General features: G+C 43.2%; 1 protein-coding gene across 1 annotated transcript in view; it reads right to left on the reverse strand.

The window, feature by feature from the left end:
* Window positions 1–18,340, reverse strand: part of ISM1 (isthmin 1) — an 85,075-nt gene that overhangs the window by 18,856 nt on the left and 47,879 nt on the right. Inside the window, exon 2 of the mRNA XM_069768775.1 lies at window positions 5,817–6,038. Within this exon, the coding sequence (XP_069624876.1) occupies window positions 5,817–6,038 (222 nt within the window). The remainder of the gene's footprint in view (window positions 1–5,816; window positions 6,039–18,340) is intronic.

An 18,340-nucleotide genomic window follows, 5' to 3' on the forward strand; every position in this document is an offset into this window, starting at 1 on the left:
CTTTGCAGAGCTGTGTGATCCATAGTAATACGTTTGACTCCATCAGTGCATTTCCATCCTACCAGTGACACAGTTCTGGAATTCGCACTTTAAAACCTTTCTAAAATGACATGTCGACATAACCCACTTCATTGCTATTCAAGATAAACCGACCAGATTAAAGAAATTATAGGCATTACTGAAATAACTGTTTACATTACTAAAGGTAGGAAATTGCACTCAAAACAAGACATTCAAATTGTTAACATCTGTATTTGGATCTAGCCTGAAAAATTGCACTGTGTCTAGTCTTCAACTCAGTTCCTAGTAAATGCCATCAAATACGAGCGAAGGGGAGGTCACTTCTTATATCTTCACAAAAATATTACCAGTATGATCGTTCACTTCTGTTCCAAGTCACGCAAATTCTAGCTGCACAAATATAACAAGTTTTCATATAAATTTACAGTGGGTACGGAAAGTATTCAGACCCCTTTACATTTTTCACTCTTTCATTGCAGCCATTTGGTAAATTTCAACAAACTTCATTTTTTTTCCTCAATGTACACTCTGCACCCGATCTTGACTGAAAACAAAACAAACAAAAAAACAGAAATGTTGTAATTTTTTGCAAATTTAATAAAAAAGAAAAACTGAAATATCACATGGTCATAAGTATTCAGACCCTTTGCTCAGACACTCATATTTAAGTCACATGCTGTCCATTTCATTGTGATCCTCCTTGAGATGGTTCTACTCCTTCATTGGAGTCTAGCTGTGTTTAATTAAAGTGATAGGACTTGATTTGGAAATGCACACACCTGTCTATACAAAACCTCACAGCTCACAGTGCATGTCAGACCAAATGAGAATCATGAAGTCAAAGGAACTGGCCAAGGAGCTCAGAGACAGAATTATGGAAAGGCACATATCTGTCCAAAGTTACAAAAGAATTTCTGAAATACTCAAGGTTCCTAAGAGCACAGTGGCCTCCATAATCCTTAAATGGAAGAAGTTTGGGACCACGAGAAGTCTTCCTAGACCTGGCCGTCCAGCCAAACTGAGCAATCATGGGTGAAGAGCCTTGGTGAGAGGTAAAGAAGAACTCCAAGATCACTGTGGCTGAGCTCAAGAGATGCAGTAGGGAGATGGGAGAAAGTTCCACAAAGTCAACTACTATCACTGCAGCCCTCCACCAGGCCCCTTTATGGCAGAGTTGCCCGACGGAAGCCTCTCCTCAGTGCAATAAATATGAAAGCCCGCATAATTTGCGAAAAAAAAAAAAACACATGAAGAACTCCCAGACTGAGAAATAAGATTCTCTGGTCTGATGAGACGAAGATAGACCTTTTTGATGATAATTCTAAAGCGGTACGTGTGGAGAAATCCAGGCACTGCTCATCACCTGCCCAATACAATCCCAACAGTGAAACATGGTGGTGGCAGCATTATGCTATGGGGGCGTTTTTCAGCTGCAGGGACAGGACGACTGGTTGCCATTGAAGGAAACATGAATGTACAGAGATATCTTGGATGAAAACCTCTTCCAGAGTGCTCTGGACCTCTGACTTGGCCGAACGTTCACCTTCCAACAAGACAATGATCTTAAGCACACAGCTAAAATAGCAAAAGGAGTGGCTTCAGAACAATTCTGTGACGATTCTTGACTGGACCAGCCAGGGCCCTGACCTAAACCTAATTGGCAATCCACCAACGTTCACCATCCAACCTGACGTAACTAGGGAGGATCTGCAAGGAATAATGGCAGAAGATCCCCAAATCCAGGTGTGAAAAACTTGTTGCATCATTCTCAAGAAGACACATGGCTGTAATAGCTCAATACTGAGCAAAGGGTCTGAATACTTATGACCATGTGATATTTCAGTTTTTCTTTTTTAATAAATTTGCAAAATTTACTACACTTCTGGGGTTTTTTTCAGTCAAAATGGGGGGCAGAGTGTATATTAAAGAGAAAAAAAATTAACTTCTTTGAATTTACCAAATAGATGCAATGAATGAAACAAAGAGTGAAAAATTTAAAGGGGTATGAATACTTTCTGTACCCACTGTATGTAATGTCTTGTTCACGTGCCAATATCTGAAATTATCCCTTAAAGGGGTTGTCCGGGATTTTAACATTGATGGCCTATCCTTAGGATAGGTCATCAACGTCTGATCAGTGGGGGTGAAGCAACTGCCACCCCCTGCCGATCAGCTGTTCCTGATGTTGGAGGAAACAAATTGCATAGCCATGTTAACGGCCAGGTACTGAACATCTGCCCACTATACAAATGAATAGAGTGCGAACATGCAAAACCCGGTCACGTCCACTATTCCATCAATGGAGCATATAGCCCCCCCCCCTGCTTCCCGACGATATGAGGAACAGACAATTAATGGGATTCTGGGTGTAGCACCCCCAAATTACTAAGTGGCTCCCTGGTCATCGCTAGAGACTCTGATTGTGAGGATAGGCTTGGGCCGCAGACTAGTCATCAGGTGCCATTCCAGGGCAGTACCGGATATCCAGCAGCTGACCAACGGGTCAAGGCAGGAATACGAGGTACAGAAGGCACAGGCAGAAACGTAGACAGGCAGTCTGATGTCAGGACGGATAGCACAGGTTCAGGATACAAAGCCAAGGTCAGGAGCAGAGAGGACAGACAAAGTGAGTAGACAAGCCGAAGCGATAACAGGAGACAAAACAGGAACACACCTAGATTGGAAGCTAGTGACAAACTGCTAACTAGTGGTGATGGGTCGTTTGTGAACGATCTGGTACAAAGAGGCGGCTCCTTGCTGTGAACGATGGGAGCCGGCACCCCAGCGAGAGCTAGTGAATTCTCTGACTGGCTCTTACTGGGTGTAAAATCCCTGGTTTTGGCTTACAAATACTGATGTAAAATACTGACCTAATACTGCTAGTGTGACGGCAGCCTTACCGTACTATCGGCGTGACAAAAATCATTTAAAAAAATGTGCCAAGTAATAGTAGATCAAAATTATTGAAAAACAAAAAAACAGAACAACGCGATACATAAAACACAATTACTACTACTGGACACTTAATATAGATCTTGTGGATATACCGTATTTTCCAGCATATAAGATGTCTTTTTAAAATCTTCTCAAAAGTCGGGGGTTGTCTTATACGGTGGGTGCGGAACTCTGCGGGGAGCGGTCCCGATGGGGAGCGGTCCAGATGAAGACGTGCCTCACTGGGAAGGTGTAAGTGAATCAAGCCCGTCCTTGTATCCTATTACCTCTTCTTTCACCCGTCTGGCCCGCCCTTTTCTGCCACTCAAATCTCGTGAGGATGGAAGTGAAGTGGCTCTTTCTCTTTCACCCGGCTGGCCCGCCCTTCTCTGCCTTTCCAGGCGCGCATGTGCTGCTACACTTCCATCCTCGCGAGATTTCAGAGGCAGAGAAGGGCGGGCCAGACGGGTGAAAGAGAAGGAGGTAATAGAATACAAGGGCGGGCTTGATTCACTTAAGAAAAACGGATCCGTTGCATCATTTTTTAAACTATTTCCAACGGATCCGTTTTTTGGTACATTAGCCGGATTCTGCCTGAAACAAAAAACCTGATGTGTGAAAGTAGCCTTAGTGGTAATAATAAAAATGTCATGTTTTTGCCTTCCTTGATAAATCTAACAAAGTGGAATTCCAGAACTTGTCCGCGGAGCGTCGACAAAATTTTATTCCTTAATCTTCAAAGTAATATTCACTCATCTTCAGAGGAGACTCCTGTGCTTCAAACCCCAATCTTGGTCCCAAGTAATATTTCGGAGACAAAATACCCATATGGCTGCAGAGTGGAAGTCACCAGCCACATGAAGACCCAAAAATGACCCCAAAACCTAGCCGTTCTTTGCAATTGTACCACAATCCCACAACGGCTGATACAAATTCAGGATCTCCAGCTGCTCATTTATACAACTCCAAACAAGATAAGAAATGAGACAGTGCTACGTCAAGTCTTCTCCGTGTAGTCACCATCCGGCAGCATGTAATGTATCATCAGACCCCAGACAGCTGTTGTAACTAGTATCCCATACAGATCACAAAACGATCTGCTACGAACGTCAGCACATGTAAACATGCAGTCTGTCTAGTATTCATGAAATGGCAAAGCTAAGTCAGCAGAACGACAACGGAAGAAAACACAGTCCATGCTTCACGCTGCCAACACATCCCATGCAGTCAATTCATTGTATTAGACTCCAACAAGTCTCCTCACACTATATTTGTCACATTGCACAAAAGGGAACCAAAGTAGCCACCCCAGTCTGCACTGGATCAAAAAAGTAGATTTATTGTTAGTTTATAATGTTACGGATGGGCCTCTCTAGCAATTATTATGGGAGGCGTAACTGCCGAGACCCTCCTGGATGCTGAGAACAGAGAGTTCATATTGCACAATACTTCAAGACAGCTGCTTTGCATTGGGAAAAAAAAAAAAAAGATAAAGAGCAAAAATAGGAATAAAGAGCAAAAATATGAGCTAATTAGTACCACAGCCCACTCTTAAAGGGACGGTGTGAGCCCAAAAATGATTGGTCAAACCACACACGCGTGCGCTCAGTGCCCCCTTGGCGAGACCTCGCAGTCTGGTGCGCCTTCCTAGCGCCACCTTTTTTCTGTCTCCTAAAAAAGCCAAAACGGTCAATCAAGAAAGAAAAGGACGAAAATAACTGAAAGACAAGAAGGTGGGAAGGTGCGCTGAAATGTTTAGTCTTGCTGAGGGTGCACCAAACACACAATTCTTGGTTTGAACAGTCATTTTGTGCCGACAGAGTATACAAAAGACATCAATCAATTGGTAAAATTGCTTAAAATATATCACAAAACATCATGCATGTGTTACCCCCTCTCTACCCTACTCAAAATCACTGATAAATGTGACAAATGTAAAGAATTCCATTTTTTAGATAATAAATAGTGATGAGCGAACGTGCTGGGATAAGGTGTTATCTGAGCATGCTCGGTTGCCAACTGTGTGCTTTCAGCGTGCTCAAAAAATATGTTTGCGCCCCCACAGCTGCATGTCTCGCAGCTGTTAGACAGCCGTGAGACATGCATGTGCGGGGACTCAAACACATTTTTCGAGCACGCCACTTGGTTAGCACCCGAGCATGCTCAGATAACATCTTATCCGGTCACGCTCGCTCATCACTAATCACAAAGCTCCAAAAACACTGCAGCGGAGTCAGCTTTATTTGGAAATCTAGTTATAAGGTTTGATTTTAAATGGAATCTGTCGCCAGGTTTTTGCTGCACCATCTGCATGTATAATTTAGGGGCAGAGACCCTGATTTCAGCGTTGTATCACTTGTGAGGCTGCGTGTTTTATTTTTTTTTAAATCACCATTTTATCTTCTGCAGATCTACCAGATCTCTGAATGCTTTGCTCTGTATACCCCGCCAACACCACTGGTATGCAGCTTCCTGTGTACACTGTGCATAGGCAGAAAGCTGCCAGTGGTTTAGGCGGGATTAGAAAAAGCTCATAAATATGCAGGAACACATGGCAGTAGGTTTTCTAGTCTTCTAGTGATAAAACCAGTATGAGATTATCAAATTACAGCACCAGCCCAGTAAGTGACACAATACAGGAATCAAGGTCTCTGTCCCTACATCATGCTGCTCTAAGATTAGGTGGCAGATTCTCTTTAAGACATTAGGGTACAAGTCTTTATTATATAATAAGGTGATCTAGACTGTAGGCAAATGCTGTGGGATTATAAGGAAGCTTCCGCCTGTAGAATGATGATGAAACCTGTGCCGCTATGGTGTACGGTGCTTTGCCACCTAAACTTTGAACATCTACCATTTACCTGAATATTTGGATTTTGTCCATCAATATCAGCCTTGGACAGATCCGGAAAGTTTGGAAGATCCAAAAGGAATGAACCTGGTCCATCTCTTTGTAAAGAGGAGTGTCCATTGGTCAGAAGATGATGTTTAGGAAGAGACCTGCGCGCTGCCTGGTCCTCTAGATATCCTTGTCTTTCAACATGGGAAAACGGAAAGCTGGATTCAGAAGAAGACTCGCCGTTCTGCAAAACAAATCACACAAGCTAAACTTCATGTTCAATATTACTAAAAGCAATCTATGCACAAATTACGTGGAATATTATATACACACTCACATGTGAAGTGTCATGGAATAAATGGCGCTAGAATAATATTTATGTATATTAGAAATTCCAGTGGTGGCGGAGATTTCAGAGGTGAAACTGGCCTGTAATAATGAGGCGAGATAAATGTATACATTAACAATTCAGAGCCATGACCTTGAGGTAGAAGAGCGCTTTCTCTGAGATAGATAGATAGATAGATAGATAGATAGATAGATAGATAGATAGATAGATAGATAGATAGATAGATAGATAGATAGATAGATAGATAGAAAAACTCAGATGACCACCCAAAAAAAAAAAAAAAAAATTTGTACTGAGAAATGGTTTTCTTAGGCTATGTTCACATGTCCTCTCCGGATCCATTTTTAAAGTATTGAAATCTATGGAAACTGGGTCCAGTAAACAAAAAACAGATCTGCTACAAATAAAAGAAAAACATACGGTAACTAATAGCTAGATCCGTTTTTCCATAGACTTCAATGTTATAATAAATGGATGCAGCAGAGATCAGTTAGTGAAAAACGGACTAAAAAGTTGTGTTTGCACAAGATTGGCCAAGGGATGGCTGCTGGATCCCGTCTAAAAAGGATCACTACTGGACATGTGAACAAAGCCTTACAGTATATACTGTCCATGATAAACATTAAATTGTGTCCTAGTAAAGGTAAGCGCTATGGACATTTCTGCATCAAAAACGAGTTTCTAGGCAGGAAAATTGCTTCATAAAATTTTTTTGTTATGCTTTTTTTCTTACGCATTAGAATGGGTGAAAAATGGTCAGCAAGTTGAATTGGAAAGCGCTGCGGAATATGTTGGTGCTACATGGGCTGTGGAGTCGGAGTCATGGAAATTGAGTCGTCGGAGGTTTGGCTTACCGACTCCACAGCCCTGCAAAAAATGCAGCATAAACGCGACGTGTGAACATACTTTAAGGCTACGTTCCCACGACGAGTTTTTGCTGTTGCAGATTTTCTGCCTCTATTAAGTAAATGAGGTGACTTTAGTTTTCATTGCCTTTTTCATGCTGTGGTTTTCTATCTTGTCACGCTTTGTTTTTGGTGCTTCCTGGTATTTGGCTTTGACAAATCTTGATTAATACAGCCATGGGAGGATTACATGAGTTTTTAATGCGCTTTTGCAGTGGAAATGCACTAAAAACACATGTGCGTTTTTTACCTGTGGATTTTCCGCATCTAACGCAAGACTATGGGGAAAATCCGCACATAAAACTCTGTGTACATGAAGAGAAATTGACACGCTCAAGATTAGAAACCTGCGCCGCAGGGCAGTTTACGCTGCGTAGAAAAGCAGCTCAGCGGGCAAAAGACTTCCGTAAATCCCATCAAATTTGCTGGAACTGTAAGCATTTTTTGATTTATTAAAAATATGGTGCAGCAAAAAATCATCATGGGAACACGGCCTAAAACGGGTTAGAAAGCAGGTAGGCATTCTCGAAGAGGTGGTCTTGTAGAGGGGATTCAATGTAATGGTTAAAAAAAAGAAGGGGACACAGATCCTGCAAAAGTGTTGCAACTTCTTTTAATTAGAGTTGAGCGAATATGTTCGGAATCGGTCGCGGAATCTGAATTTGCCATATTGGTGCCGAATTTATGTTTGATGATCGACTCAGAACATATTCGGTAATTTCTCCTCCCATTGACTCCAATGACGTTCGGCGAATAATTGCAAATACAAATATTTGCTGCCGATCGTAATCGGATCCAAATTTTGAAAAATTCGCTCAACTCTACTTTTAACCCATGATCAGCTGGGGGGTGCGGAGAGCCAGACCCCAAACAGTTTGAGGTTATTGGCATATATATTACAGGCCCCCCCATACACATTAGACTAGAGCTGGCCTGGAGGGAATGGCCAGCAGACTAATGCGTATGGGGCCTCCTGACAGAGGACTTTGGGGAAGAAAAGGATCTGCGTACAAGATTTACAAAGGCCGATCCTTTTGTTCTCTGGGAGATAAGCCACCGGCAGAGGAGTCTGGCAGCAGCTCTATCATAGAGAACATAGGAGCTGGCTCTCGTGTATGAAGGAGTCAATGGAAATAGTTGTTGGTTAAACAACTGCTCGTCTGACACCTATCTTATGTGTATGAAAAGGGCGCGGGGGGGGGGGGGGGTAAGGATTAGGAAGGACACCAATTTTACAGAATTGGACAATTACTTTGAACTTTGCCAAACACTATGCCGTAAGCAATGGAGTCCATTGGAGGCAGAGCTTGTAGTAACAAGGGTAAGCTACATTTTGAAGATCGACATTTCATACGTCTTTTTTCGATGAAAACAATGATTGTGTCAAAAAGGGAAAGAGGAAAAACAATTTCTCCTTTTTGTGCCAGTCTCAATGTGTGATGTGGGAGTGTTCAATTCTATGGAACAGTTTCCTTCATGAAAGTCAATGAGAAAAACCATTAATTGCAAGGAACATAGCAAATGGGATTTTTACTAATCCTGTCCGAAACATCTGACTGTTGCAGGAAAATAGAAAGCATGCACAATTTTTTTATTTTATTTTTTTAAGAAAAACGTGGTGTGAACAGAGCCAATAATAGGAGGGATGAGGTTAGATGTTCTATGTGGTTTACGTAGAAGTGTAATATTCGCTCTGAATGCCGCCTGTAAACGTCTCCTATTTACCACCACAAACATTTGGACAGGGAGCAGAAGTAGAGACGGGACAATTACATCTCTGTGCTGACAAATAAACCCATCACCGCACAGACCTGTCAGATGGCCATTCCTGCACTTTAAATGAGGAGTTTAAATAACCTTGCACCAACACACAGGAATGGCAGGAATGTCCGAGCCAGCAGTGTACGGTGCACCCTGCAGAGCGCATTAAAGAGGTGTCCACGGTACGAACCGCGACACCACCAACCACACAATCACTGTATCCCAAACTTAAGTTAAAAGCACTAATCCAGTGCTGGAAAAAAAAAGACAAAAATACCATGCTGGAGTGGTGCTTTCAATATATTTTATTAATGGTAATCTGTCAGAAGTTGTTTGCCATGTAATCCGACAGCAGCATTGGGTAGGGACAGAAACCCAGATTCCAGTGATGTGTCACTCAGGGCTCATACTCGCATGCGAGAAACTCGGATGAGTCTCGCACGTTAATACCTGGCACTGCACCCGGCACTCCGTAGCGGAGCGTGCGGCTGCATATATTGCTATGCGGCCGCACGCTCCGCTTCTGAGTGCCGGGTATTGACGTGCGAGACTCACACGAGTTTCTCGTATGTAAGAATGAGCCCTTAGAATAAGGCCGGCTTCACACTCAGCGTATGAAAATACGGTCCGTATATTACGGCCGTAATACGCTGAAATGTCCCGAAAATAGTGGTCCGTAGCTCCTCCGTAGGCAGGGTGTGTCAGCGTTTTTTGCGCATGGCATCCTCCGTATGTAATCCGTATGGCATCCGTAATGCGTGGTTTTCTCGCAGGCTTGCAAAACCAACATACCGCTATAGAAATGATCCATGTGTACCAAAAAGAAAAAAATATATATATTATATATATATTATATATATTATATATCTATATATGTATAAATTTCCTAGAAAGCTCCCAGGCTTTCTAGACAAGTTCCCACGATCTATAAACAGCCAGCGGAGGGCGCCTCACCGCAAATGAAGCTAAATATAGCTCATTGATCTATATTTAGACTCATTCCCCGGGGTTTTGCAGCGAGGAGCAGCCTGCATTAGCAAAGCTCCTGGCTGCAAAATGTTTTAACCCCTTCAGAAGGATTTACATCGTTGGACGTTACAGATCTGCGGAGGGTAAGTATATTGTTGGTTTATTATGTTTTTTCTTTCACAGAACGAGGGTCTTCAGTGACTGGATTGGGCGTAGAATAAAATACTCCAACAACCATTGTTTTTATTTCATTAAAATAATTTTAAATAATGTGTTTGTGTTTTATTTAACCCTTTCATTCAATTGGATTAATAATGGATAGGTGTCATAATTGACGTCTCTCCATTATTAATCTGGCTTAATGTCACCTTACAATAGCAAGGTGGCATTAACCCTTCATTACCCCATATCCCACCGCTACACGGGAATGGGAAGAGAGTGGCCAAGTGCCAGAATAGGCGCATCTTCCAGATGTGCCTTTTCTGGGGTGGTTGGGGGCAGATATTTTTAGCCAGGGGGGGGGGGGGGCAATAACCGTGGACCCTCTCCAGGCTATTAATATCTGCCCTCAGTCACTGGCTTTACTACTCTGGCGGAGAAAATTGCGCGGGAGCCCACGCCAATTTTTTCCGCCATTTAACCCTTTATTTTAAGAGCTAGAACGGCCAAATTTGGCAGATACACACTACTGACATTAGTAGTGTGGAAGCTACAAAAAAAATGGAGAGAAGACATGGTTTACTGTATGTAAACCATGTCTCAAATCATGTCGGGTTTTAGGAAGGAGAAAGAAAAAGCCGGTAATTGAATTACCGGCTTTCAAGCTGTATAGCGCTGGAATAAATTTTAATATATATACATATATGTGTCTCACTGACATATATATATATATATATATATATATACCTATTCTATGTGTACACATTTATTCTACCTATTCTACTGTAAGCTGTCAGTGTGATTTTACTGTACACCGCACTGAATTACCGGCTTTTCTCTCTAACAGCGCTGCGTATTTCTCGCAAGTCACACTGCTTGTCCGTGTGAAATCCGTATTTTTCACGCTTCCATAGACTTTCATTGGCGTATTTCTTGCGCAGTACGGTGACAAACGCAGCATGCTGCGATTTTGTACGGCCGTAGAAAGCCGTATAATACTGATCAGTAAAATACTGCAGATAGGAGCAGGGGCATAGAGAATAATTGTGCCGTATTTTTTGCGAGTTTTACGGACGTAGTTTCTGCGCTCTTACGTCCGTAAAACTCGCAAGTGTGAAGCCGGCCTAAGAGTTTTCTCTGCTGCAGATCTAGCAAAGCTTAACCTCTTAACCCCTTTACCCCCAAGGGTGGTTTGCACGTTAATGACCGGGCCAATTTTTACAATTCTGACCACTGTCCCTTCATGAGGTTATAACTCTGGAACGCTTCAACGGATCCCGGTGATTCTGACATTGTTTTCTCATAACATATTGTACTTCATGATAGTGGTAAAATTTCTTTGATATTACCTGCATTTATTTGTGAAAAAAAACGGAAATTTGGTGAAAAATTTGCAATTTTCCAACTTTGAATTTTTATGCCCTTAAATCACAGAGATATGTCACACAAAATACTTAATAAGCAACATTTCCCACATGTCTACTTTACATCAGCACAATTTTGGAACCAAATTTTTTTTTGTTAGGGAGTTAAGGGTTAAAAGTTGACCAGCAATTTCTCATTTTTACAACACCATTTTTTTTAGGGACCACACCATTCTAAAAACTGCACCCCTCAAGGTGCTCAAAACCACATTCAAAAAATTTATTTTTTGGAATGTTTGAAAAAAAAAAAAGAACATTTAAATGGGAACCTGTCACCCCGAAAATCGCGGGTGAGGTAAGCCCACCGGCATCAGGGGCTTATCTGCAGCATTCTGTAATGCTGTAGATAAGCCCCCGATGTTACCTGAAAAAGGAGAAAAAGACATTAGATTATACTCACCCAGGGGCGGTCCCGCTGCTGGTCAGGTCGGATGGGCGTCTCTGGTCCGCTGCGGCGCCTCTCATCTTCATTACAAGACGTCCTCTTCTGATCTTCAGCCACGGCTCCGGCGCAGGCGTACTTTGCTCTGCCCTCTTGAGGGCAGAGGATAGTACTGCAGTGCGCAGGCGCCGGAAAGGTCAGAGGCCCGACGCCTGCGCACTGCAGTACTTTGTCTGCCCTCAACAGGGCAGAGCAAAGTACGCCTGCGCCGGAGCTGTGGCTGAAGATCAGAAGAGGACGTCTTGTAATGAAGATGAGAGGCGCCGCAGCGGACCAGAGACGCCCATCCGACCTGACCAGCAGCGGGACCGCCCCTGGGTGAGTATAATCTAATGTCTTTTTCTCCTTTTTCAGGTAACATCGGGGGCTTATCTACAGCATTACAGAAACTACGTCCGAAAAACTCGCAAAACATACGTCCCAATTATTCTCTATGCCCCTGCTCCTATCTGCCGTATTAAACTGATCAGTATTATACGGCTTTCTACGGCCGTAGAAAATCGCAGCATGCTGCGCTTGTCACCGTATTGCGCAAATTAAACGTCAATGAAAGTCTATGGAAGCCCCAAAAATACGGATCACACACGGACCAGCAGTGTGACTTGCGAGAAATACGCAGCGCTGTTAGAGAGAAAAGCCGGTAATTCATTGCGGTGTACAGTAAAATCACACTGACAGCTTCCAGGACACATATATGTATATATATTAATATTTCATCCAGCGCGATATAGCAGAAAGCCGGTAATTCAATTGCGGTGTACAGTAAAATCACACTGACAGCTTCCAGTAGAATAGGTAGAATAAATGTCTACACATAGAATAGGTATATATATATATATATATATATATATATATATATATGTCAGTGAGACACATATATGTATATATATTAATATTTCTTCCAGCGCGATATAGCAGAAAGCTGGTAATTCAATTGCAGGCTTTTGCTTTCTCCTTCCTAAACCCGACATGATATGAGACATGATTACATACAGTAAACCATCTCATATCCCCATTTGTTAGTAGTTGTGTCTATGCAAAATTTGGCCGTTCTAGCTAGTAAATTAAGGGGTTAAATGGCGGAAAAAATTGGCGTGGGCTCCCGCACAATTTTCTCCGCCAGAGTAGTAAAGCCAGTGACTGAGGGCAGATATTAATAGCCTGGAGAAGGTCCATGGTTATTGGCCCCCCCCCCTGGCTAAAAACACCTGCCCCCAGCCACCCCAGAAAAGGCACATCTGGAAGATGCGCCTATTCTGGCACTTGGCCACTCTCTTCCCATTCCCGTGTAGCGGTGGGATATGGGGTAATGAAGGGTTAATGCCACCTTGCTATTGTAAGGTGACATTAAGCCAGATTAATAATGGAGAGGCGTCAATTATGACACCTATCCATTATTAATCCAATACTAGTAAAGGGTTAAAAAAATACACAAACACAATATTAACCCCTTAGTGACAGAGCCAATTTGGTACTTAATGACCAGGCAAATTTTTGCAATTCTGACCACTGTCACTTTATGAGGTTATAACTCTGGAACGCTTCAACGGATCCCGCTGATTCTGAGATTGTTTTTTCGTGACATATTGTACTTCATGTTAGTGGTAACATTTCTTCGATATTACTTGCGATTATTTATGAAAAAAACGGAAATATGGCGAAAATTTTTAAAATTTTGCAATTTTCAAACTTTGTATTTTTATGCCCTTAAATCAGAGAGATATGTCACGAAAAATAGTTAATAAATAACATTTCCCACATGTCTACTTTACATCAGCACAATTTTGGAAACAAAATTTTTTCTTGTTAGGGAGTTATAAGGGTTAAAAGTTGACCAGCAATTTCTCATTTTTACAACACCATTTTTTTTTAGGGACCACATCACATTTGAAGTCATTTTGAGGGGTCTATATGATAGAAAATAATGAAGTGTGACACCCCTCAAGGTTCTCAAAACCACATTCAAGAATTTTATTAACCCTTTACGTGCTTCACAGGAACTGAAACAATGTGGAAGGAAAAAATGAACATTTAACTTTTTTTGCAAACATCTTAATTGAGAACCATTTTTTTTATTTTCACAAGTGTAAAAACAGAAATGTAACCATAAATTTTGTTATACAATTTCTCCTGAATACGCCAATACCCCATATGTGGGGGTAAACCACTTTTTGGGCACACCGCAGAACTTAGAAGTGAAGGAGCGCCGCTTGACTTTTTCAATGCAGAATTGGCTGGAATTGAGATGGGACGCCATGTCTTGTTTAGAGAGCCCCTGATGTGCCTAAACAGTGAAAACCCCTCAAGTGACACCATTTTGGAAACTAGACCCCTTAAGGAACTTATCTAGATGTGTGGTGACCACTTTGAACCCCCAAGTGCTTCACAGAAGTTTATAACGTAGAGTCGTGAAAATAAAAAAATCGCTTTTGTTTACACAAAAATGATCTTTTCGCCCACAAATTTTTATTTTCACAAGGGTAACAGGAGAAATTAGACCACTAAAGTTGTTGTGCAATTTCTCCTGAGTACGTCGATACCCAATATGTGGGGGTAAACCACTGTTTGGGCGCACCGCAGAGCTTGGAAGAGAAAGAGTGCCGTTTTACTTTTTCAATGTAGAATTGGCTGGAATTGAGATCGGACGCCATGTCGCGTTTGGAGAGCCCCTGATGTGCCTAAACAATAGAAATCCCCCACAAGTGACCCCATTTTGGAAACTAGACCCTCCCATGGAACTTATCTAGATGTGTGGTGAGAACCTTGAATGCCCAAGTGCTTCACAGAAGTTTATAATGCAGAGCCGTGAAAATAAAAAATATTTTTTTTCCACAAAAAAGATTTTTTAGCCCCCAAGTTTTTATTTTCACAAGGGTAACAAGAGAAATTGGACCCCAAAAGTTGTTGTCCAATTTGTCCTGAGTATGCTGGTACCCCATATGTGGGGGTAAACCACTGTTTGGGCGCACGGCAGAGCTCGGAAGGAAGGAGCGCCGTTTTGGAATGCAGACTTTGATAGAATGGTCTGCGGGTATTATGTTGCGTTTGCAGAGCCCCTGATGTACCTAACCAGTAGAAACCCTCCACAAGTGACCCCATTTTGGAAACTAGACCCCCCAAGGAACTTATCTAGATGTGTGGTGAGAACTTTGAATGCCCAAGTGCTTCACAGAAGTTTAGAATGCAGAGTCGTGAAAATAAAAAATATTTTTTTTTCCACAAAAAGGATATTGTAGCCCCCAAGTTTTTATTTTCACAAGGGTAACAGGAGAAATTGGACTGCAATAGTTGTTGTCCAATTTTTCCCGAGTACGCTGATGCGCCAAATGTGGGGGTAAACCACTGTTTGGGCGCGCGGCAGAGCTCGGAAGGGAAGGAGCGCCTTTTTGGAATGCAGACTTTGATAGAATGGTCTGTGGGCATTATGTTGCGATTGCAGAGCCCCTGATGTACCTAAACTGTAGAAACCCCCTACAAGTGACCCCATTTTGGAAACTAGACCCCCCAAGGAACTTATCTAGATGTGTGGTGAGAACTTTGAATGCCCAAGTGCTTCACAGAAGTTTAGAATGCAGAGTCGTGAAAATAAAAAATATTTTTTTTCCACAAAAAAGATATTGTAGCCCCCAAGTTTTTATTTTCACAAGGGTAACAGGAGAAATTGGACTGCAATAGTTGTTGTCCAATTTATCCCGAGTACGCTGATGCACCATATGTGGGGGTAAACCACTGTTTGGGCGCACGGCAGAGCTCGGAAGGGAAGGAGCGCCTTTTTGGAATGCAGACTTTGATAGAATGGTCTGTGGGCATTATGTTGCGATTGCAGAGCCCCTGATATACCTAAACTGTAGTAACCCCCCACAAGTGACCCCATTTTAGAAACTAGACCCCCCAAGGAACTTATCTAGATGTGTGGTGAGAACTTTGAATGCCCAAGTGCTTCACAGAAGTTTAGAATGCAGAGTCGTGAAAATAAAAAATATTTTTTTTTTCACAAAAAAGATATTGTAGCCCCCAAGTTTTTATTTTCACAAGGGTAACAAGAGAAATTAGACCCCAGAAGTTGTTGTCCAATTTATCCCGAGTACGCTGATGCCCCATATGTGGGGGTAACCCACTGTTTGGGCGCACGGCAGAGCTCAGAAGGGAGGGAGAACCATTTGACTTTTTGAGCGCAAAATTGGCTTTCGTGTTTGGAGACCCCCTGATGTACCTAAACAGTGGAAACCCCCCAATTCTAGCTCCAACCCTAACCCCAACACACCCCTAACCCTAATCCCAACCTGATCCATAATCCTAATCACTAACCCTAACCATAATCACAACCCTTACCCCAAAACAACCCTAATGTCAACCCTAACCATAACCCTAATCAAAACCCTAAATCCAACACACCCCTAATCCTAATCTCAACCCTAATCTCAAACCTAACCCTAATCCCAATACACCCCTAATCACAACCCTAACCTTAACCCTAATCCCAAACCTAACCCTAATCCCAAGCGTAACCCTAATGCCAACCCTAACCCTAATACCAACCCTAATCCAAACCATAACCCTAATCCCAACTCTAACCCTAACTTTAGCCCCAACCCTAGCCCTAAATTTAGCCCCAACCCTAACCCTAAGGCTACTTTCACACTTGCGTCGTTTGGCATCCGTCGCAATCCGTCGTTTTGGACAAGAAACGGATCCTGCAAATGTGCCCGCAGGATGCGTTTTTTGCCCATAGACTTGTATTGCCGACGGATCGTGACGGATGGCCACACGTCGCGTCCGTCGTGCACTGGATCAGTTGTGTTTTGGTGGACCGTCGGCACAAAAAAAGTTCAATGAAACTTTTTTTGTACGTCGCATCCGCCATTTCTGACCGCGCATGCGTGGCGGTAACTCCGCCCCCTCCTCCCCAGGACATAGATTGGGCAGCGGATGCGTTGAAAAACTACAACTGCTGCCCACGTTGTGCACAATTTTCACAACGTGCGTCGGTATGTCGGGCCGACGCATTGCGACAGCCCCGTACCGACGTAAGTGTGAAAGAAGCCTAACCCTAAATTTAGCCCCAACCCTAACCCTAAATTTAGCCCCAACCCTAACCCTAAATTTAGCCCCAACCCTAGCCCTAACCCTAACCTAACCCTACCCCTAACCCTAACCCTAATTTTAGCCCCAACTGCTGTTCTCCTGCCGGCCGGCAGATGGAGACAGATGGCGGGCGCACTGGGCATGTGCCCGCCATTTTCTTCTGCCGGCGGCCAGGAGGAGCAGCAAGAGGATCCAGGGACACAGGTGAGTATTGTAGGGTCCCCGAATCCCCCTATTTCTCTGTCCTCTGATGTGCGATCACATCAGAGGACAGAGAATTACACTTTACTTTTTTTTTTTTTTTTTTGCGGTCGCCGGTAAACAGTTAATTACCGGCGATCGCAAAACAGGGGTTGGTAAAACCGACCCCGATCATGCTCTTTGGGGTCTCGGCTACCCCCGGCAGCCGAGACCCCAAAGATTCTCCCGGAGCCGGCCGGCGGGCGCACTGCGCATGCGCCCGCCATTTTGAAGATGGCGGCGCCCACCGGGAGACACGAGGAGCATCGGGGGAGCTAGGTGAGTATTGGGGGGCCACCTGGGACCCTTTTCTCTGTCCTCCGATGTGCGATCACATCGGAGGACAGAGAAATTAAAAAGAGATCGCGTTTTTTTTTTTTTTTGCGATCGCCGGTAAACGGTTAATTACCGGCGATCGCAAATGCGGGGTGGGTTAAAAACCCCCCGAATCATGTTCTCTGGGGTCTCGGCTACCCCCGGCAGCCGAGACCCCGGAGAAAATCGGCCTCTGGTGGGCGCTATGTACTTTTTCCACAGCGCCGTTAATTAACGGCGCTGTGGTTTAAGTACCCTTAGCGACCGCCGTTAAAAGGCGTATCGGCGGTCGCTAAGGGGTTAAACATTATTTTAATGAAATAAAAACAAAGGTTGTTTTAATATTTTATTGAACGCCCAATCCAATCACTGAAGACCCTCGTTCTGTAACAAAAAAAACATAATAAACCAACAATATCCTTACCTTCCGCAGATCTGTAAAGTCCAACGATGTAAATCCATCTGAAGGGGTTAAAATATTTTGCAGCCACGAGCTTTGCTAATGCAACATTGCTCATGTCTGCAAAGCCCCGGAGAATGTAGGTAAAGTAGGTCATTGACCTATATTTACCTGCATTTGCGGTGAGGCGCCCTCTGCTGGCTGTTCCTAGATCGTGGGAACTTTCCTAGAAAGCTCCCTGGCTCGAGATCATAAGAGGGCGCCCTCTGCTGGTTGTCCTCATATGAACTCGAGCCAGGGAGCGTTCTAGGAAAGTTCCCACGATCTAGGAACAACCAGCAGAGGGCGCCTCACCGCAAATGCAGGTAAATATAGGTCAATGACCTACTTTACCTACATTCTCCGGGGTTTTGCAGACATGAGCAATGTTGCATTAGCAAAGCTCGTGGCTGCAAAATATTTTAACCCCTTCAGATGGATTTACATCGTTGGACTTT

Source organism: Ranitomeya imitator, chromosome 5, assembly GCF_032444005.1.
Source record: "Ranitomeya imitator isolate aRanImi1 chromosome 5, aRanImi1.pri, whole genome shotgun sequence".
Lineage (NCBI taxonomy): Eukaryota > Metazoa > Chordata > Amphibia > Anura > Dendrobatidae > Ranitomeya > Ranitomeya imitator.